This window comes from Psittacula echo, assembly GCF_963264785.1.
Source record: "Psittacula echo genome assembly, chromosome: 1".
NCBI lineage: Eukaryota > Metazoa > Chordata > Aves > Psittaciformes > Psittacidae > Psittacula > Psittacula echo.
This window is the reverse complement of record NC_137735.1, coordinates 92,688,949-92,711,332: the sequence shown is the minus strand read 5'-3', so window position 1 is coordinate 92,711,332 and position 22,384 is coordinate 92,688,949. Positions and strand designations below refer to the sequence as shown.

General features: G+C 35.6%; 1 protein-coding gene across 1 annotated transcript in view; it reads right to left on the bottom strand.

Annotated features, from left to right (window-relative positions):
• IGF1 (insulin like growth factor 1) overlaps positions 1-22,384 on the bottom strand; it is a gene marked incomplete at both ends in the record, with an annotated part of 48,011 nt that overhangs the window by 5,790 nt on the left and 19,837 nt on the right. The window contains one exon of the mRNA XM_080634536.1: positions 1,794-1,975. Within this exon, the coding sequence (XP_080490662.1) occupies positions 1,794-1,975 (182 nt within the window). The remainder of the gene's footprint in view (positions 1-1,793; positions 1,976-22,384) is intronic.

Genomic DNA, 22,384 nt, shown 5'->3' with positions numbered 1-22,384 from the left:
GTGATACACCATGGTTCATATTTCTTATCTTCTCAGGCTTTTTCATCCTATTCTCTCCCCTTTCTTTTCCTCTGCTCTTCATTGTCCTCTTACTGCCCTTTTCACCTTTCTCCTTTTAATTTCCTGGCTGATTTCTTCTGCAGCTAGATTCTCTCAATTACTACATGCTCTAATTTTTTTCTTCTTCCAGTATTCCCACTTGAGCATTACCTCCCCTGCTGCTGCAGAAAGATGCAAGGCCTTTCTTCTGCTCCTTCCTGTTCGAAAGAAAAGCGTGTTCTTGACTGTCTTCTGGGAAAAGGACAGCTGCCTGAAGAGCAGTGACATCATTCCTTAGCTCTCCAAGGAAATTGGTGTAGAGATCCATCAGAAAGCTGGCAGGTATCTTGTCTCCTTTTGCTTAAAGTTACAGAATGTTTTACCCATCACCTTGGCAACAAGTATGGGAAGGAGCACACAGATAATGGGCCAAGCCTTTTTTTTTCTTTTCCTGCAAGTCTCAAATTTATGTGTGCCCAGACAGAAATAAACCACAGGGTTTTCTCTTCTATAGTTAAGCTCTACCTGAAGAAGACTTCACTTGTAGTGTGTGCCTTTTGAGATGTTCATGGCTAGGGTGATACTTCCAAGGAAGAATCATATAGCCACTGCCTGAAAAGGCTGAAAACTCTTGAGGAGGAGGTGGAAGGATTCCATTCTATGGATTGACTTATGGAAAAGAAATGGATGCTGGAATGATTAAAATAGTTCTTTACAATTAGATGATGTTAAGGAAATAATTATATAGTGCTGATTTCTTGCCTTTCTATGAAATCTTATAATTTCATGCAATTCTGTTTTGCATAATTTCAGGATTGAGGCCAACATATATGTAGGACAGACAGGGTCAACAGCAACAAAATATATCACTTGAGGCTTACAGCAGATGAATGATAACATGTAAAACAGATGTTCAGAACTCAAACAGGAGAGATAGTTGGACATGAGCTAAACAGTAGCTTAGACTAAAATGGGTTTTTTGAGCTATAGGCTTTGATGAGGAGAGATGAGATTTAACTACATATATATGCAGTATATCTAGTATGACAAGAATAAAAATCTGAATACCCTGTACTCCACACCAATGAATATTTGAAGTGCTTGCAGAATATACATATAAAACATTAAATAGTTAAAATGAAGTAGGTAATGATTGCAGTGAGTATCCAGTTAATTTAGTTTTGATAAATAAATGAATAAAGCCAAAATAACAAGGAAAGAAAAAAAAATTAGAGTGTTTCCGTTTACATGTAAAATTAATAGCAGAAAAGCTGGTTTTCCCCTCTTGATCACTCACACTACCTCTTCCTGACAAGGCAGATGAGTGAGGAGGTTTTGGATAGATCAGTTGTTAAACATTCAGTGTTTGGTTTCTCTTTTGAAAGAAATCTTAGGTGCTATTTATGACTGGATGATGTGAGTACTTGTCATTTACTACCCAGGACAAAGCCTCACAACTACTAGCTTAGCAATTCCATGTTTTATTCAGTGTTCTAAGAGATGGGATGAAACACATCATTTCCTACTTATTTCCTAATACAGAAAATATTTTCAAAAACTCCACTAAATCTCAGTGTCCCTAGTAGGCAAAACACATCAGTTCGCAATTTAGCAGCCTAGAGGCAATTTTACTTCCCCAAAATAGGTAGGTTTGTTGTTTTGTTAGGTTTTTTTGTGGTTTTGTTGGTTTTTGTTTTGTTTTGTGGGGGCTTTTTCCCCTTTTTTTCTCTCCTTTTTTCCCCAGCCTGGCCTACCTTTTGTGCTTTTGGCATATCAGTGTGGCGCTGAGCACGTACAGAGCGTGCAGATTTAGGTGGCTTTATTGGAGCACAATACATCTCCAGCCTCCTCAGGTCACAACTCTGGAAGCAGCATTCGTCCACTATTCCCTTGTGGTGTAAGCGCCTACTGCTGGATCCATACCCTGTAGGCTTACCTATTCAAAACAGAAATGGAAAATATTTATGTTAGAAAGAAAATGCAAAGATCTCAGAAGCAGTCATATAAATTGCATTATTTTAACAGAATCACTAATGACAGCTGTAGAAGCTGCCTGTGTGTATCTACTCTAAGACCTTGTTCTCAGATACGGCTTTGAAAGGTATTCCTGGAAATGGCCACCTTTGATCTCTGTCTGTGGGTGGTTGCTATTTAAGCATTTGAGCAAAATTATATCTTCTTATAACAATATTATTAAAATATTTCTTTTGAACTGTCTTGGCATTGAAAATGGAGAGGGAGGAAGTTGAAATCTGACATTTAGAAGCCTTGCAAAGGAAATTTGCTCTTTAGCTTTCTGATGAAAACTGATTGTTGAGCTGACTGAGGTAGCTGGTGTTTAAAGATCATAGGTCATGCCTGTGCTGTAGGCAAGTATTTTCTAATGAAACATTTACACTGAGCCACTCTGTGAAGTCAGTGTATTCCAAAAGGGAAATAAATACCATATACCACTGCACAGGATGTAAGATCTGCAAGCTCAAAAGCTAGTAGGAATAAGAACTAAAGTAACAAAGTAACCAATGAAATGCAGTAAAAGTAGGAAGATGCTTGATGGAAAAGGTTAAAGAAGAAGGTATTATATTCTATAGCTTTGCAGAAGATAGGAAATGGGAATGACATAACATGTCCTTTCCTGCATTTTGAGTTTGCACTGGGCATCTGTAGAAACTACTCAATTGGCAGATGTTCGGTATTTTTCACTCAGTTCCTGTAAAGGGTGACATTTTCATTCATAGAACTTCTACGCTTCTGTTTTTCTTTTTCTTTCAGTGATTTATGATTTATGATTTCTTTAGTAACCACTGAATCCTCTGCTGTATTATGCAAAGATTATAGGCCCATTATTTCCTAGGCTTGTGTGTGTGTAACCCATGTGAATGTGCAGTTGCCCTGTTATGACCAACTAGAAATGAAAGAACAATAAACTCACAAAAATAAGTAGTTTCTTACCTACTCCATCTATTTTAAAATTCTGGTAGAATTTGGTTTCAGGCAGTAAAATTCTGAAAAGATTAAATGTTTTGTTTTGACATTTTCAGCATTAAGCGTTTCCATTTACAGAATGATCCACATTGGTTAAGAACACAAAAATATGGAAAAAAGGAAAGAAAATTGCACCAAGAGCCAAAAAAATGAAGTAACTCAAATCAGTCATCCCTACCATTTCTTTTTTTCCTTGCCTTTTTTTTTTTTTCTCCCCGCCTCAGTTTTATCACTGAGACCAAAAATCTGTTATTCACAGAGCTTGGCAGGAGTATACGTTTTAAGAAATTACTCAAGCTGATAAAAGATAAAGGTACCAAAAAAAGATGAAAACTCAGTTTCTCTCTGGGAAATTATTGCCTTTAATGCTTATACAGCAAATTCTAGGTTAATATCCATATACTTGTCCTGCAGTTGTCAATTTGAAGACAACACTGCATTTTGCAATTCTCTGTGATTAAAACATATGTCCAGTGGTGAAGAACCCTTGAGGCTTTAATACATCTGTAAATGAAAACACCTCTAGTGGTAAAGTATGCCTAACATTTTAGCCAGCAATAGAGTCAGCTAGGAGCTAACTATCCCTATGAGCTCAGTAAACCCAGACAACAGGTTTTTAAATGTCCATTTTTTTCAGGCACTATAAATTAAACAAAAAGAAAAATGTGTTTACTTAGTACATTGCAATCCACCAAGGGCCTCTATACTGTATGTTGTCTGCTAAATTATTTGTTTCATAAGACTAAACAGAACAGCAAGCCAGGAGTAGATTACAGTAATATTTTGATTTGTCTGTGTGTGTGTGTTGTTTTCTGTGTTTCACTGAAAAGTGTTATAAATATTAAGACAGAGTTTCTGGGTTTCACTTCCAGACTATTTTCACTCACTAATTCACTCACTGAATTATCATATAAAGTACAAGATATTCCCCGGATAACTGGTCTGTTAATCAGGTTGTCTTAGCCTAATACTTTTAAAATTTAGCAGTTATAAGAAAATGTGGAGTGTCCTTACTGTGTAGGATTTCATACTTTTTCCTACTCCTATGTAAGACATGAAAGGGCAAATTCTGTTCCTGGATATGCAGGTGTAACTCTTCCTAATAGATCCAGCTGAATGTTGAAATCAACAAATAGTTGATGAGTTAAGCTTTTCTCAGTCTGCCAATTTTTCATAAGAAAACACACTAAAAACTCCTGTTCAAGATTTTTCCTTTCAATGGTATTTCATAGCTGCCTAACAGGCATAGACATTTGGTTTATTTCTATTTTGCTACTGGATACTGCTAATAGTAAAAATAAGGACATTCATTGGTTAATTTAAAGTGGCTTAGCATGACCTTTCTACCTAGAGAAGAAATTACCTATTAAAAAAACCAAAATATCTATCAATCCGATGGAAGATTTCAGGATTACTAATATTTTGCGCTTCTAAGAATCTTAACTATGTTAGCTCCTCATGACATTCATACTGAGTAGATTATACTACCTCTAAGTGACAAAGTTTAGAATCAGCAAGATAAAATGTGTTGTCCAGGAACTTCTGTGAGTTAACAGAACGTGATAGAAGAAATCTTCCTTCCATGAGCAGCAAGACTATAAATGTCTAATGACTGAAAGCTGCTGTTTTATAGGATCTATTGATATGGATTATAAAAGAAATAGTCAAACGAAGTGTAAAGTTTGCAAGGTCTCAAAATTTTGTTGCTTAATATGGTTAACATTTAGCTTTGTTGTGGTTAAAGCCAAAGATGAATTGGTTGATAGAGGTGATTTTTTTTCTTCAATCTTTCATCTCCTAACAATCTCCTAACAATCAATAGTTCTGTCCCATTTGTCTGTGTTGAGCCTGTAGCTATACAGAATTGCTTGCATTTTGAGTTTTTAATTTAGCTCAATTATGTAATCTGATGTTTTGTTTCCTTAATTATTTTTTATTCAAGGCATAAGGTAAAACTGTGACATGTAATGGGTTATATAGCATTCTACCAGATTATCGCTATCATTTCTTTTACAAAATTTATGACTTATTGGTAAACACAGTCATTTCAACAGCAATATATTTGGGTTTTTTACATGGATAAAGTAGAGGAACTAGAACCATCTAAACTAACTTTTAATAACATCACTCCTTTATTTGTATGTGATATCTTCCCAATAAGTCAAGCAGGAACTTACACAATTATTTTGTTTGTTGGAATTTGAAAATTCTGATTTTTATTCTTATCTAGTTACTATCTTGTGTGATTACATGGAAGTTATTTTGCCTGTTAGTGTTTATATTTAACCACTTATAAAGTTGACAAAGTACCCATGACAAAATACCCATGACAAAATAACCCATGAAGCATTGCCTGCCTCAGTAGCAACTTTTCTCCTGCACTATCATATACATAAATAGTTAAAACAAATCCTGAATCCTGGAATCTTTCAGATGAAAATCTCAGTTTACTTCAAAATTATCTTTACAGTAGCCATATCAAAGACATCTAATGAGTTGGTTTACTTTCTGACAGAATAATAACTTTATGAAGGAGGATATAATATCTTATAGCTCCTTAAAAAACCTGTATGGTAAATTTAACAAGTTTGGAATGGAATCACATTCAGTGATGTTGTCAGTGATGAAACTTGCCTTTTATTTACAAACTTAAATATGTATTACATGGCACACTAAATGCTCATCCTTCATAAAAAGATAACGTTAGTTTGGTGAAGTAAAATGTTTGATGCTTGGGCTGGTTTTGTTTTTTTTTTCCCAAGGTTTTTGAAAGACTAAAGCGATCCAGTATACTTAAAATATGGATGAAATAGAAAGTGAGAATACAGATAGAGCAAATAAATAGAAAAAAATAGGAAAAATTATTCCTTTTCAGTAATCATGATTCTGGACTCTATTTCTGAGAAGTGTCTGATGTTTAAATTAGTTTTAAGCTAGTAGATTTTAAATTGCTGCTGTCCTCTTAAGTCCTGCAGAATACAAAAGGGATGCTATCACAAAGATGAGAGAAACAATTACAAGGAGATACTACCACTTCTACAGATATTAAAGGTATTTGGCTCATCTTCTTCTGGAAAGACTGCAGGGTCAGATGGTCCCAGTTCATCAAGTTAACAAAGTATGCACTTAGTTCTGGGCAAATGTTCAAGCTTCTACATGGTCTGCTGGACTAAGGCAAGTATTCAACAGTAAGCGCATGCCTGAGTGCTCTCCTACGTAGGGACTGACGTAACTAAACACTTAATTTCTAGACCAAAACCCATATTAGTAAATAAATGGCTGGTTGTTTTGCACATTTAATACCAGTTTTCTATTCCTTATTTTTTTCTTATGATATTACTTTAAAATACTGACTGATCCTGCTCTGTCAGTATACTGGGCATCCATATAGTTCTTTTTCATCTTTCTGACACAATTTGAGCACTGCCTTCCAGCTGTTATCAAAAAGTCCCTTGTATTTACTCGACCTTCAAGTGCTGCCTGTGGACATGTAACAGTCCTAGGCATTCCTTTTTGCTGATGTACACTGGTCTCCTTGGAGGTTTCTTTCCTTTTTTGTCAGTTGCTATCTCAAACGAGGTTTCATATCACGTAGGTCAAAGTTCAGTTAATAGAATTTTTGGCTTTCATTTAATCTACTGTACCAAATATGTGAATGTTTCTTTCCATGTGCTACAAGCAGATACGAAGTCTAGTCACACTGTGCTGAAGTCCCCTGAAAGCTGGTCAAGGTACAGATATCCAATAGTTAAACAGCTGGCTTCTGTACTAACAGTGCTTCCCTCTAAATAATGCAAAGTCAGTGGAGTAATTCAGCAAGGCTTGCTTACACTTTGTTTCTTTGTTCCCCCTGCTTCCCTCCAAAATATTTCATGTGCTCTACCGTGTCTGCTCTACTGACAGTTTCCATATGAGAAGCACTGGTGTAGGTGGATTATGGAAGTTTCAATTGTTGAACTATCTAGGCATTCTGTGGATAATTATAATCTATTGTTGTAGCATTAATGTTAGAAATTACATGAGAAATAGCCCAGGATAAACACAAAGTTAATCTACTATTTAGAGGACTATAGGAAGAACTCGGGTAACATATACTGGAGCTTTTATGTGGCTCTTTCTATTTGTTGTAGATACTGTTTCTTAGCCCAGCAGTAGAACCCAAGAATGCCATTTAACTGAGAAAAACATCATAAATCTGAAAACCAGGGAACTTATCACTAACCTAGTATTACAGTCTATCTTCATCTATAACTGCAACTTTAAAATTTGGAAAGGCTATTGACCTATTACTGTACTATAATATTTTACAGAGAAACTCAAAATGTTTTGATCAAAGCATTTACTGCTGGGTCCAGTTCATAGCTCATAGTATCTGGATGTATGTAAGAAATATTATAAGGCAGTAGGTCGGTCAAACAGAATTTTTCCGTGGCCTAAGCATCAAGGTTGAGGGTTTGTGGTGTTATAGTACAGTGTAGTAACTTAACAAGCACCTCCTATATGCTAGATCCAGACTGAGAGTTGGTTGGAGTGGTTTTGAGTTGCGTGTACTATCTATCTGCCTTATGGTGGCAGGGGAGACTAGGGATGTTGGGTTTGAGATTCACCTTACACAGCTGAACTTTCTGAAAATTAGGGATCTAGTTTAAGATGGTCAAGTTAACAAGCAGGTGTGTCTGAAGATGGGTTTATTCCTGTTTTGAATGCTTTACTTACAATGAAATTAATAGTTGACCTCTGCAGGAGCCTGTGCTCTTTCATCAACTACAGATAAAGCTATTTGACCTAGCCTTAGCGTACATGCACAACTTCTAGGAAACTGAACTCAAAGAAAATGAATTCCATTTAATGTGATTTGTCCTAAATCACAAAATATAGCACTGCTGTAGTACAATGCCATTCTCTTTTATTTCCATTTTAACAATTAAATATAATGACACATATTGTTCTAAAAAGGATATCAGCCAGGCTACTGTTTATTTATGTATCTCCATACCTCTTTGACTATGTTCTGTATATCAGGCTAGTATTCTCTTCTATTTTTACATTCTAAATGGATGGGTATGCAAAGTAAGAGATTGTTATGTTACTTTTCATCTCCTTGTGATCTTAGACAAATGTTTTCATGTTATATTGGTAATACTTCTTGAGGGTTCTCTGGAGTTTCTAATCTGTATTTGGAAAATTATGAGTCAATGTTCAATCAGCAGGCAATGTCTGTATTTTGATACTTCTATGAACTGCTACAACAAACAAACAAACAAACAAGCAAACAACAGATCTTGTGAATTGTACAGAACTGTAACAGAACTGTAACAGAAATACCTCAAGGTTTAAATGTTGCAAAGTAGGCAATCTGATTTTAATGTAAATAAGTTGCATGTGTTTTGAAGCCACAATATTTAATATTTAACTTTCATTTTCCTTCAATGTTTTGCTAGTGCCAAAAAATAATTATGCTTAGACTGATTTTTGTTTGTATTCATCAAAATGAGCATATATTAGCATTTATAAACGCTCAATGAATGGATGCTCTAGCTCTGAAGTCTAATTTAATATGCATGAGAATAGAGGATAAGCTTTATCAGTATGCACGAGTAAAATCTTTATGAAAGCATATGCATTTGTTAATACTGAGATATTTCACTAGAGCTACTGCTTTGTGGAATACTGGAGCGCCTTAATTACTGAGTATAAGGCAAAAGGATGTTTGCTTATTGCTCTGAAGTTCTAGGTAAGACTGGGAAAACAGGCACTCCATACGATCTACAAGAGAAATCTGTCAAGACTTCACAGAGTTTTTTGCCTGAATAATTAAGATTTATAAGCTGCACCTTATAAAAAAATGAAAACTCTTTTTTTCATGGAGAAGATAAAATAACTATTTTACTTCTTTAAAGTCAGTTAGTCGACAAATGTATTTATTGCAAAAGTTGTTTTAATATTTAATTTGTATGTCTATGTTTATTTAGTCTGCCACACAGTAGTATAAACTAATGTTTTCCTCTAGAAATATGCTTTCAGAAGCATTTTTTTGTCTTCATCATGTATGTAATTGGGAAAATAATCTCTTCTTCCCCTAAACTTATTTCCAAAGTACAGCACTTGCAACAATTTCCTCTCATATATAGTTGCACTCTATCTGCCCTTTTTATGGAACGGCTGCTTTGGAGGCCTTTAAGTATAGTAAACATACAATAAAACCATTATGCTTCATACAGGAGCTCCTCAGGCAGTTGCAACGTGTGAAGAGAAAGACCTGCATTTTTGTGAGTGTTGCACTGGGAATGAAACAGAAATTTTGGAGTAAAAAATTTCAGAAAGAGTGAGAAACAATATAATGTATTATTTTACACCAGTTCAGTGCTCTGGAGGGTGAAACTCATGCCAGCCTAGCACAATTTACAAGCCTACGTCAGATTCCAGGGCTGGAAAGTGCCAGATGCTGCCAAAAAATATATATACTTTGGCAAGGTAAATGCTTTGCTGGAAAGAAACTCACCATTGCAAGAATAGCCAGGTTTATCAGGGTTTAGGACAAGATAATTAGAAAGCAGAAGAACCACTAGATCATTGTTACATTTGAATGTTGCCCGCTATAGTACATCAAGGATGACAACAGTAATAGAGTCATCCATCCATAATGAGAATACATTCTCTCTTCTTCTTTTATATGTAGTTAGCGCTTACCCTTGTGTGTGGTGTGGAAGGCTGATTAATCATAAAATCCTCCATACCCTTCTTACCCCATAGTAAATATAACCCTGTCTTTTATTTGGATTATCAAATTAATAACAATGCCAAACGGTAACTGGGTGAAATCATACCATCACTGACAACACCTAGAGAAGTCTTTTAGTGCAGTCAGGATTATGACTTGATGAATCAGATGCCAAAAGTTACTTATTTATAACCTGATCCAAGGTCTATTAAAATCAATGAAAAGACTTCCATTGCCCTTAGTAGGCTTATAAGCATCAGGCTGATAAGAAACAATCACTTGCTTTTTCTTCCAACCTTACAGTTCAGTGAGTAAATACAATCTGAGTGGCATTTAGAGAGATTTGCAGGGAATGGATGTGGTATGATTCCTTGAAGGAGGTGAGGACAAAAGAATACTGATGCACAATGTGAAGCCAGAGCGACTGCTATGTGGTTAATGCCACTGACCACAGAACTATTAGTACATTGCTTTTAACTGTGTAATCAAGATTCTTCTCTCTACAAGTACTCCTTCTCAGCTGTATTCTGGGAAATTAAGCAAGTAACAAATGGCAAACATTTAAAACAGGTACTTTTGTTCCTGCATTTTGGAACTATCATCTGGTTAGAAGCAGAAGGTATGAACGGGTGAATGGCTGTTGAATGAAGTAATTCCTTTCTAATACCTTTCACACTATCCAGGAGGGCACTTACTGACACGTTACAATTTTTATTTCTGTTTATACAGTAGTAGCACTTACAGGAGGGTAAGCAGTTGAGTGCAGGCCACTGTCATCTTGTCGACTACAGGGGCAGAGAATTTTCATTCCCTTATGAGAAACAAGTGTGACAATAGGAAAGAAGGCAGGAGGGAGAAATAAGATACCAGTAAGGGCCCAGCCCACTTCTCACACTAGTTTTGCAGTTTCGCACTTGTCTAATGCAGTTAACTTCAGTGGATTTACTTGAATGTGCTTTAATCTCTAGAGCTATAAGCTCCGTTTAGTAAGATCTGATATTATTGTTGAGGGCTTTGTCAGCAAGAAATATCTGACCTTGTACAATGATGCAGCAACAGAGCATAAGGAATAAACAAGATTCAGCTTTGTATCTGTGCAAGTGTCTGAATCTTGTTTAGACTTACAGTTATTCAACCTCGCTGTACAAGTCAGGATGACATTACTTTAATTACTTCAAAAATTACTTTAAGCATGGTAAAATGACTTAATGCTTTTGAAAGAAGTCCAGCATGTAGTTTTCTTATGGCCAACATTTTAAATGTGAATTATTTTCCAGAAAACCTGTTTTGGATTGCCTGCTACTTTTGGCATATTGAGATACTTTTGCTTGTGAAGATTGACTTATGAGAGTCCTGATTAGCAAGGACAAATTAACCACTACATGCAGAAAGGGAATTAAGACAGAAAGATTAAGAGACAAGATTCTTGTGTCTTCACCAATGTTGAACAGTGCCTTATCCTAAATTAAGAGAGTTCTTTGCAGAGAAAGATAGTTCTTAATTTGAGCAGTATTTCTGGAATCTACATATCAATTATTTGCACAGGAGAAGGCTGTGACAGTGCCAGGAACTGAACCTCCATCAATGTAAGTACCAGGCCAATGCTTTAACTGTATACCTGTCTTGCTTTAAACTTATTTTTGAATCAGTAGGACATATAAAAGTTTAATCTTGAAATGAAACACTCCTTTAAGGTCATGATGCTCCTGTTAAACTTGTCTAATGAGATAAAAGAAGTGAAGCTTTCCAGCAGAGTGCATGGTTGTTAGGGAGTGAGGATGAAGTCACTGGGATGAGAAAGGGACAGTAAGATGTGTCTGGAAACAAAGCCAGAACTAAACCTAGATAAAATATACTGTTGCGCTTGATTTACTTTTCACTCACTCTGGTTTTCTACCAGTTGTAGCTCCACTCTTTAGTGATTTAATACTGCAGTAGGAGCTATGAGAATCAGTTCTAGTGACAGGAAGGTAAAGAGAAAGAAGTCACTGCTGAATAATAGGTTAAACTATTCTTGTTACCCTTGACCATCCAGCTCACCTTTTTATTATTGAAGACATGCAGAGGGATTATAAAGGAACAGTGGTACAGTGCAGGGAGAAATTGGTTCCAGTATAACATTTAAAATACCAAGCCTATAGTTTCTGTAGAATCATTGAAAATGGAAGTGCTTATAGGCAGTAAAGTTGGTTTATGAAGCAAATAGGAAGTAATAATCTTTTTACAGGGCTGAGAATGCCCTCTCCAGTCACAGTTTTTAAAAGGGGATGTGGTTTCTAAGCAGATTTTTTAAGTTCTCACTTGCTAAGTTTCAATGGCCTTTTCAGGGAAGTTTAAAGGTTTTTTGAAAGTTCATTTCCATTTGAAGTGTTTTTCTAAGTGCACAGAATTATTCCTTTCTTTTACTATTTCCTTTCCAACTTGTTTAGACTTGATTAATAATTGAAATCTCTGCATCATTTGAAGGTGTTTTTCAATGGCTTCTATTTTTTTTTTGCAATCTTGCTGTCCTTTTGTTTCACTGAGTTTGTTTTGTGGATAATACAGGAATACTGGAAACTGTAAAAGGGCTGTGGCAAAGTTGAAGTTGATCTGGCTTTTAAATTCCATGTGATCACTGACTTCTTTTGAGCCAGAACTTCGTACATGCACAATCATTTAAGCAAGGGAGTCCAGTTCAGAAGTAGAACGAATAAGTATGCTTACAATGGTGTAGACTTTTTCATTTATCTTATTGGTGTACCAATGTTAAAAGTTAATAGTGACCCTGTAAGTGCTTTTAAATGTGCCTCAATCTAGCAAATCGTTCTCCCCAACACTGGTCCAGGGTTGTTGCACATCATGACATCCACTTCACCAGGTTGAGCCTATCCCTGTTGTGGAGCTATGGTCACTATGAAAGAAAAAGAGTATCATGGAAGAGTGAGAAAAATACTTGTCTTAAGCATATTTCACCAGTGGAGAGCTTACACGGTATCACAGAAAATGAGAAAGTAGAGCCAGGTAATTTTTACAAGTGCATTTCTACAGAATCTCTTTTATTCCTGTATTGGTTATTAGAAATAAGAGAAGTTTTTAATTCTCCAGCCTTAACACCTATCATTCAATATTTATTCCTTTAAGTGCTAATAAATCTCAAAGCCTGGAGGACTTTGAAGACAGCTTTTGATCATCTGAAAGAATAGATTCTGAGTTGTGTCTGAAGATATTTCTCTGACATTGGCATCAGTATTAAGCCCTTTTCAAATATTTATGTTGTGAATCTTTAGATATTTATTTCTGTACTTACAAGTTACTTAGCTGTATTTGAAATTAATAATCCATTATTCAAATCTGACATTAAAAGTCAATCTGTACAAAGGAAAATTATATTCAGTTATATTCCGTTACTACCCAAAGTTTGACTTAATAAGATAATAAATATTTTCGAATAACTATCCTTTAGAAGTTAATTATAATTAATCCTACAATTAAATCTGATATTGATACAAACCAAATTGAATAGGATAGAAAACAATGCTTCCACACAACCTCCCACCTCAAAACACCAAAATCCTTGTAATTTTTTTGTTCTTTGCTGCTTCTATCTAATTTAATACAATTAAAGGAATGGACAAATGCCCAAGGGAGGTTAAGTAATTTTCAGGTATTATAGATGTTCAATTCCAAATTGTTACTTTGGGTTTGTTTTTGTTTTGGTTTGATTCGTTTTTTTAACATCTTCAAATTACCTTTGTCGTTAGCTACACAAATGTCATTAAAATGTCAATAATCTATACAATTTCCTCTGATTCCTAAAAGTGCTATTACATATTTGTGATAGTACATGCAACCTCCTGCACTTTTAGCATTTATACACTTTGAGGGTGGATGTAGATGCCAGGAGTATTTCTTTCTCTTACCCTTTCTGCACCAAAACCTTTTAGAGTTCTTTCCATTCAGAGTGATATTTGGATAAAATATGACCATTGCTCTCACTGAATCTTTGGTCAAAATGTATACCAAATGAAAGTTTTCTGTGGTTTGGGAAAGTTGGATTAATCTTTTTTCCCCTTGTTTTTCCTTTTACACTCCTCTGAACTCCTCTTTGCTACCATAAAAAAAAGGTGCCAAAATAACCCAAGGATGCTCTGCAGCCTGTCCACAAGTGAGAATTTCAGCAAGTTCAGTGAGAGTCACTGCTCATGCAAGATTTCCAGTGTAAGGACCTTAACCAGGACAACACTTTAATTTTGCAGAATCATTTTCCTCATTAGTGAAATTCAGAAAACTTTCAGGTCCGCATCCAGTATAAAATCCTAAATGGAAGTGAAATCAAGTTACTTTCACAATTCTGTTTGTATAAAATGAATCTGAATTTTCTGTTCTTTGCTTCTAAATGATTACCTAAACTGCATCTCTTGTGATTTTGCTTGATTATTTGCAATCTTACCTCATCTGTCTGTTGCTTATTCCATTCATGCATCACTTCTTGTCTTCTTCTAATATCACTTCATAACTTTTCAAATGAATTTCCTAAACTCATTCCAGCATTCTAGGTATTCTTTGTTTATCCCTCTAGCAGTTAGACAGAAGGGTATTCAATAAGTTGTTATCAATTTAAACTTTATAGTTGTTTTGACTTTCCATCCAGCATTATAAAACTGCTATGCAATCAACTGTGATCACTCTAAAGATTAAAAACACAAGCATAAACGATTGCATATAGTTTTCTCTATACAACTTTAGAACAATATTGCTTTTAGACTGGATAAATTTAACATATTTATCTCATTTAGAATTAGTGACATTAAAATACAATCAACATAAGCATCATCCTTGCTATTTATTTTAATCTCAGTTATACGCAGCACAAACTAAAAGTTTTGATGCAAGAAGTAGCTGCATATTACGGACCTGTGGGGTGCTGAATCTGTCTTTGACTCTTTACATGTCTATCTCTCTCTACTAGCATGAATGTGATCTTTTGCCAACAACTACTACACAGTGCTTTCATAGAATGCTACCTGTACCATGCAAGCATATGCTGCCTCTCCAATGGCCTTTTGTCTTCAACTGTACATAGTATGTGAATATTACATGAATTACATGCTGTAGTGAAATATATAGATTATTTTCTCTGTCATATGAGACAGGGAGATAGAGGTTTTGCAATGAAGCCATATCACTAGCAAATAGATCTGAGCGCTGGAATTCCTTGAATATTGTTTATATTATAGAGCAAACTGGTTATGCCTCTGGAAGAGTTGAGTGATCAGTACGTAACATATTAAATTTACCTTAGTATGTAAGGTATACAAGAAAAGCTTTCTGTCATTTTAATGATTTTTATGAATTGTTCTTTATGTCAAGGTCTACTGAAAAAAATTGCAAAAAACCCCAATATTTATCTGACAGGACTGCAGTTTATTTCTGCTTAATTCTCAAGTTTTTTGATTCCTTTTTCAATTAAGACTGGTTTTATGGCTGCTCATACATTAACCCTGAAATCACATTATCTGTAACATCCATTAAGACTTGCTGTAAGTATTTATACTTATTTTCCTTCAGCTTTGAGATCCAGGTTTTATAATTGTTGCATCTTTTTGCCAGTGTGTGTTGCCAGAATGCCTGGAGACTGACAGTGGCATTGTAGTCATTGTTTTGCTACATTACTTGTGTGTAAAATATGGGTGGTAGGTTCAGTTTCTTTTTTACACTAGAGGGCCCCTTCACACTTGATTAGCAGTGTGGCAGCACCTACAAGTCAGAGCAGTGGAAACTTGCTGCAGTGTGTGTGCCTGAACTACCGGATGTAACAGGCTCCCTGTGTCTTTGCTTCACAGAAATTGCTTCTGCACACTGTGAAAACGTCACCTCATCTTTGATAATTTTCCTTCATTCTTATCACATAAGGTGGGAAAAACAGAAACACTTTGGAACTGTTTCTGAACAAAGAGAAGTTAAGATTCACTCCCCCTTCAGTTTATGGATACACATGAGAATGATAAATGCCTTAAGTCAGATGGCAAACTGAAAACCTCACCTTGAAGGTTTCCTAAAATTGTGGTCACTAGGTAAGATTTTTAGGGGCTGTTGCAAACCACTTCAACTTGTCTTTCTGCTGTTGGTGTGCCTGAGTCAATTTAATTTCAGTAATGGGATCAGTATTTGTATGGGTTGAAAAAAATGCTTATGCTAGCTCTTCATGTTGCAGTAGTTTTTCCTGTCAGTATTTGGACCATGGACTACAGTGGCTCAAATAACAGGCAAGAACTAGAAAGTGAGAAGAAAGCTTAACTGCTGGAGATAGGCACCCCCATGTGATAATTCCTCTTGATCTTTTTTAGACCAGAATTTCAAATAATTTTGACCTGCAAATACAGTTCTGGGTTTTGAAAAATAAATTGGTAGAGAAGGTGTGCAGATCAGGAAGTAAGATATTTCTCAGATGTCTGTCCTGTACTCTGTCCTTTGCCCTCTTTTTTTGCATTTTTAATAGTTTTTTTAATAGTCTACACAGAAATTTCTTAGTATTAATCAGGATAGGCTTTCTTAATTTCTAGTTTACATAAAGTGTTATGGTAGAAAACAGGAAATTTAGAGACAAAATAGTTGCGTGCTGTACTTTAGTAACCTTTTAAATTTCTAAAATAATTGAACTGTATTCAATGTGGTTGTATAGTAAATAGTGTTGCCCATTCAAGTAACAATATCAGAAATTTTTCCCAAAACACTGAGTTATGCTGATATTTTAAAGTATTGCTACTGACCTCCACAGCTTAAATTCTTAAGCTCTACCCTGCTCTTTGTCAGCTTCATGCTTGGGAAATGTCACTGGAGTGACAGCTGGTGGAGTGAAGGCAAAGAGGAGAGAGAAAGCAATGAAAAATGCTTGCAACATTTTGCTGTACTGTAGGGAGGAATGATACCTGACATATAAAAAAACAATATGTAGCTTTAAAAATCCACAATATGTTCCATGCTATGTAAAAGACTGATTAATATTGGTTTTAATGAAACTCATATGCATAATGAGCAGTATATTTATTAGAACTTCTTGTGATTCTTCAATTATGCAGCAACAAGGAAGATTGTCCTTTGTCTTACTCAAGGACAATGTCACTGTACTGATAAGTAGGAGTTAGGAAAGGTTTATGTTCTTAGCACTAGAATTAAACACTGTAATACTCCTTTTAATATAGTAATTTCTAGCTCTACTAATTTTCAATGATTATTGTGCAAGATCATTAGGAAATTCAGAAGTAATTTCTCTGGTTTGTGAGTGAAAGAGTGGGGTAATCTAAGGATAAATAAGCTCCCTACTGTAGTGTTCCCGTACCACTGTATCACATCTGGCAAATATCTACAAGGTTTTTCAAAATGATATGCTGTAAAATTGCTAAGAAATGCAGCCTTCAAAAATTTAAACATATTGTTAACATTTTAGTGTTGAAGCTGGTAGTGATTATTGAGTACTTTATTTCTTTCCTAATAGAACAGACGTTCTTAATTTATTATTTCACATTAGATTTTCACATTTTCAGGATAAAATATCAGTGATAGGACACTTATTCTTTCTTTTTATTCAGAAGAAACCAGACATCATTCCATGTCCTGTATCTTGCTCAGATTCATTTTGACTCATTTCCTTATAGAAATTGCTGAAACCTCTCCAGAGTTCTTCATGGACCATTCATTTGTTATTGTCTCAGTACTCTGGTGCAATTATATAGAGTTGTATTTACTGGATGTAGAAGAAGAAAGATTAAGAGTTAGCTCTTCTGGATGGGCTATATGGCATCTGGTATAGCTCAAGCTGGAATCTTTGAGGGGCAGCCCAATCCCTAAAGAACAATTCATCCTGCCTTATTGCACAAAGTGTTTGAAAATTAAATACTTCTGCGTAAGCAAACTAAATATCCCGTAACATTTTCATTAACTGGGCAGCAGAACACGATGTTTGGTAATCAAACATATAAATTATGCTTGTTTGGCGCCATAAGATTGTCATTGACACTAACAGTTGGAGCCAATAACTACACCTAAACTATACTTTACCTGACACTTTCTGACATTAATCTCTGCCTCAACGTTATAGCTTAACCAAATCTTAACTGTCTGGGTTTTAAGTTTCACGCATTGTGCATCTTTGGTACATTTTTGAGGTTTTTTGTTTTCTTCTAGTGAAGGAATGGTACAGAGAAAGGTGCAGCTAAAACCATTGAGTCATTTCCAATAGTACGATTAGAAGCCACATGGTTTGCCCCTATTAAAACATAGCCCCCTCTTCTTTGAAGTGTATGGCTGTTTTATTGAATAGCCCTTGGGCTTCTGTAATGTGAAGGTGGAATTCAGGGAGAAGGCAAAAAAGAAATTTCTTTGGTTCAGGTATGTGCACTTGTGTCCTGATGGAAATTCACCTAAAATTGAAAGTTTCCAAGGTTCTGAGGTATTTCTCAGTAAAGGTAGGTATAGCTATTAGTCCAGTATAAGTATTTACCAGTTCGATTCTCTGAAGAGTTGGGCTGCAACAACCAGGTTTTTTTTATACACCCCTCATGATAATTTCAAGAAGTTGTCATCTGGCAACTCTCCTCTTTAGAATGGCTGCTATCATTTCTTACTGCTATCGCAACTGAACCTGCTGTCTGATATTGACATTTTCCCATCTGAGCACTGAGATAAGTGTTCTCTTAATATTTTTTCTTGGACTCTACCGAGATTGAAGGTAAATGAGACACATCTACTTCGTGGTTAGGTGATCTGATGTATTTCTATAGACATCTTTCACAGTTTCCTTCACAGTCTGCACTAACCAGGACTGCAAGATTGATACTTACATAGCCATTCCCTGACATGCTATTGCTAGTACACAGTGCAGTCACTGCCCAACCCAGATTTGGTAGGAAAAATTGGACAAAGTTGCATGTGCAGTGAGTTTGTGAGAGGAGAACTGTCCTTGAAACCTGGTTCAAACATGATCCACCCTCAAAGGAATCAAAGTCCTAGTTGCCAAATACAGAACTTTATTAGCAACTTTTAAAGGCCCCTCTGTCTTAAATTATGTTTTCTTCTAACTCATCAGTTTTACCTGTTTCCAAATGAAAATTTTCTGCCTTGTTTGCAACACCTTTCTCTTACTGCTAATTCTCATGTTCTTTTTTCTGCATGTAATTCTGATGCATAATGATTGTTTTTAAAAGAAATATACTAGAATATTGACTCCTTTAAATTAATGATGGATATCTCAAAGCCCAGACTAAGGGTTTTTTGGTTTTTTTTCTATTGTTCCTGCTTTAAGAATAGTGGAAGCTTTTGAACAGAATTTCTATTAAATTTGAAGGAGCAAAACTTTTCTCAGTGTTTTTTTTTTTTTCCAAATCAAAGTTACTTAGCAATTCTGAAAAATAATATGTTCACAGTTCATTAATACAGTATTGACCCAGAACTGACAGATGTCCTACCTACAGGGAAGTCATTGACTTCAGGAAACTAACCTCATGGGAATATTGATAGGAACAGGGTTAGGAAAACAGCATGCAAGGCAAGTGCACTCTTCTCTGAGGCGACTTTTTTGATTTATTGCCTCATCTCTGTGTTAGCATTGGCAGAATGTTGTGGAGAATGAAAAGAAATTGCTTACTAGACTCTACCACTTTACTGAGAGGATGCAAGGAAAGTGGTGTGAAAAGTGGAATGTGTGGGGAATTAGAGTGAGAGCACAGTACTTTGTTGCTGGCAGATGTCTGCTAGGTTTCACCATTTTACTGGGATGGTACAATTCAGTTGTTATGACACATCCAGGAAGAAAAACAGAAAACACGAGCTGGAGGCTTGGAGAAAATTAAATGATGATGACTCAGAACTTACATCCCAAAGTAAAATGAAGATTGAAACATTGCACTGTTTAGCAGAGGAATCTGAAGCACACATAAAGAAATGAGCTTCCAATTTGCTGAAGCTTTGCACCCATCTTCAGATGAAGAGGGTAATACTAGAAAGCTAGTGTCAAGGTGAAAAGCAAGGATGATTACAAATAAACTGAAAGCTGAGCTTATGTTTTTGCTGCCATTCCCTTTCAAAATAATCTTTTTGTTCAGTGTGTAGTCAGTCCCACATCTGCTTCTGCTGAAATCCAAGGAAAAGTGTTTCAGCGCCTAGAAGTGTTATTGTTTGACTCGTTTGGCTGGGAGAATGAGTCTCAAGTAACCTATGAACTCTGTGCCATATACTTGCAGTAAGCAGAGGGCCTGCTGGGGTGATCTACTTAACTTGCCATTAAGTTTTATGTAACTGTTATAGTACTGTTTAAAAATGGTTTGAGGGATTCTCTGCAGTAATATGGCATGCATTAACTTCTAGTTTTAAAGTAGTAGCCAGTTTTAATCCCTTATGTAAATATATCTATTTTTATTGTATTTACTGAACTGTCTTCCTAAGTCAGACAGACTATTACCTATAATTTATCATCCTTACTGCAATGTGGCAATTTGCTTTAAACTTTAACCCTTCTAATGGTTGCATTATATATGAGTTACATATAAGCTTCTGAAAAATAATATTTTTATGGACCTGAAAGTTACCTGAATCAGGGGATTTCAAAAGCATTTAAGTGGTGAATAAATATCATTGCCTCATTTTCACACATGGCGAAAGTATGACAAATACAGATAAAATTGGTTTGTTCAAGGTTATGTAAGCTGGTTAGTCCCAAAGCTAGAAATAGTCATAGCCCTCCCAGCTGCTTTATTCTTTATCCATTGCCTATCTATAGAAGTTCTTGATCTGTCCTCTGAAATATGAAAGGTGAGAGAGAGTTGACACCAATTAGGCTTCTCCTATTAGGAAGTCTTATTTCTGGATGTGTCAATTGCATAGGAAGGGAGTGTGTTAGCCATAACTGTGCACTGCTGGACAAATACACTTCGCTAATGCATTCACCATTTTTTTTTAATGAGTGCAAAATTTATAAATATATTTTCTGTACATACGAGAAATTGTTTAGAAATATGATCATCTTATGCAACATATCAAGAAATCAAGTTACTATGGCTTTGATAGTGGAAGTAATTTGTGTCCTGAATTCTTGTGCACTTTAAGTGGCAGTTAAAATTGTGAAGTGTTGAAAGATGGGCTGGTGGTCTTGTTATTTATTACCAGAGAAATTCAGGTCCTTTTATCTTTGACAAAGAAGCTGTAATTCAGTGTAACCCAGATTATGGTGCTGTATGGGATATATCATCTGTTATCTTGTGAAAGCGTAGCCTCAAACCTCATTGAATAAGATGCATCCTATGGGGTATAGTAAGCCCTTATTTCATATTTTTATGTGTCATTTTTGTGTGTTAGTGGTCTCCTCAGTAGATTATTGAGAGGGCAAAGGCTGCATTACACCACTGCTCATGACTGTGATCACATAAAAGAAAAATCAGTCCAACATAGTGTTTCTGGTCTACAGCTCCAATATACTGATGTTCTAAAAGGACAGCTAACAGATAAGAACAGATACTCCCTACTGCATGTCACTTGAGATGAAGGGTACGTTTCATTTCCTTTAGCAGTACCTGGCAATACTGAATTTTGTTTATCACCAAATACTTGGCAACAAAAAGTATTCCTGGTCAGTGCTTTGCTGCTGCCCTGCACAGCAGCTGCTCTGGAATTTCTGCAGCTCTCAGGAATGAGGCAATTTCTATCTCTCCAGTGAGAGCAGGAGGAGGCTAATGATTATTTGGAAGGGTGCTTATACTTGAAGAAAAGGAGAGCAGGATTACATTCCCAATTTCTGTTACATGCTGTTCTCCATTGCTTATAGTTGTCAGGCCTAATGAGGACTAAGTTAACTTGGGCTGATAAATAGACCATTTACTCACCAATTTGGGAGTATCATGCTTTTATTTATTGACTGCATATGTTTAAGTGTGTCATGGCCCATTTGTAATGTAGAAGCTCAAGTTTATTGTCTTCTATTAAGGTGATCAGGACTAGCTATCTTAACAGACTATATCACTATGAGTTATGTTGATAATGAAACTTGTTCTTATTGTGTCACTTGTCTGAATCCAAGCTTCCAATGTTAAACACTGGCTTAAAAAGTTTTAGATTTTCTTTTCCCCTTATAAAAACAAAACAAAACAAAACCCAACAACATAAAGGGATCATATTTCAAAATAAATCTCCTGAATTCTACCTATTTAATATCTTGAGATCTTTTAATCTCAATTTATTTAACAGTTGAGATTTTAAGCTGCTGAATGCACATATTATGCACTTTTAAAAGTGACATTGCTATGGTTATGAGTTACACAACAACATGATGTCAGCCCTCTGATTGGTGCCATGGTATTTAGCAATGCCACTTGGACAGGAAAGTTCACACACAGAAGCATGTCCAGCAGTTCTAAGAATTGTACATCAATATATATTTCTTTATGTGTGGAAGCACTGGCCTTTCAAACTCTTGTTTTTATTTTCCAGCAATCTCAGTGAACTTAGGGTCATTGGATTGCTTGCTTTCTCATTAGCTGCACTGAAACCAAGCAGCCATCAGCTAAATTACTGTAGTTCAAATGTGTCTAAAAAGAATTCAAAGTAGTACTTTAAAAAAACATTATGATTCTGCTTTCAACAGGACATAAGGATATAATGGAAACTGAA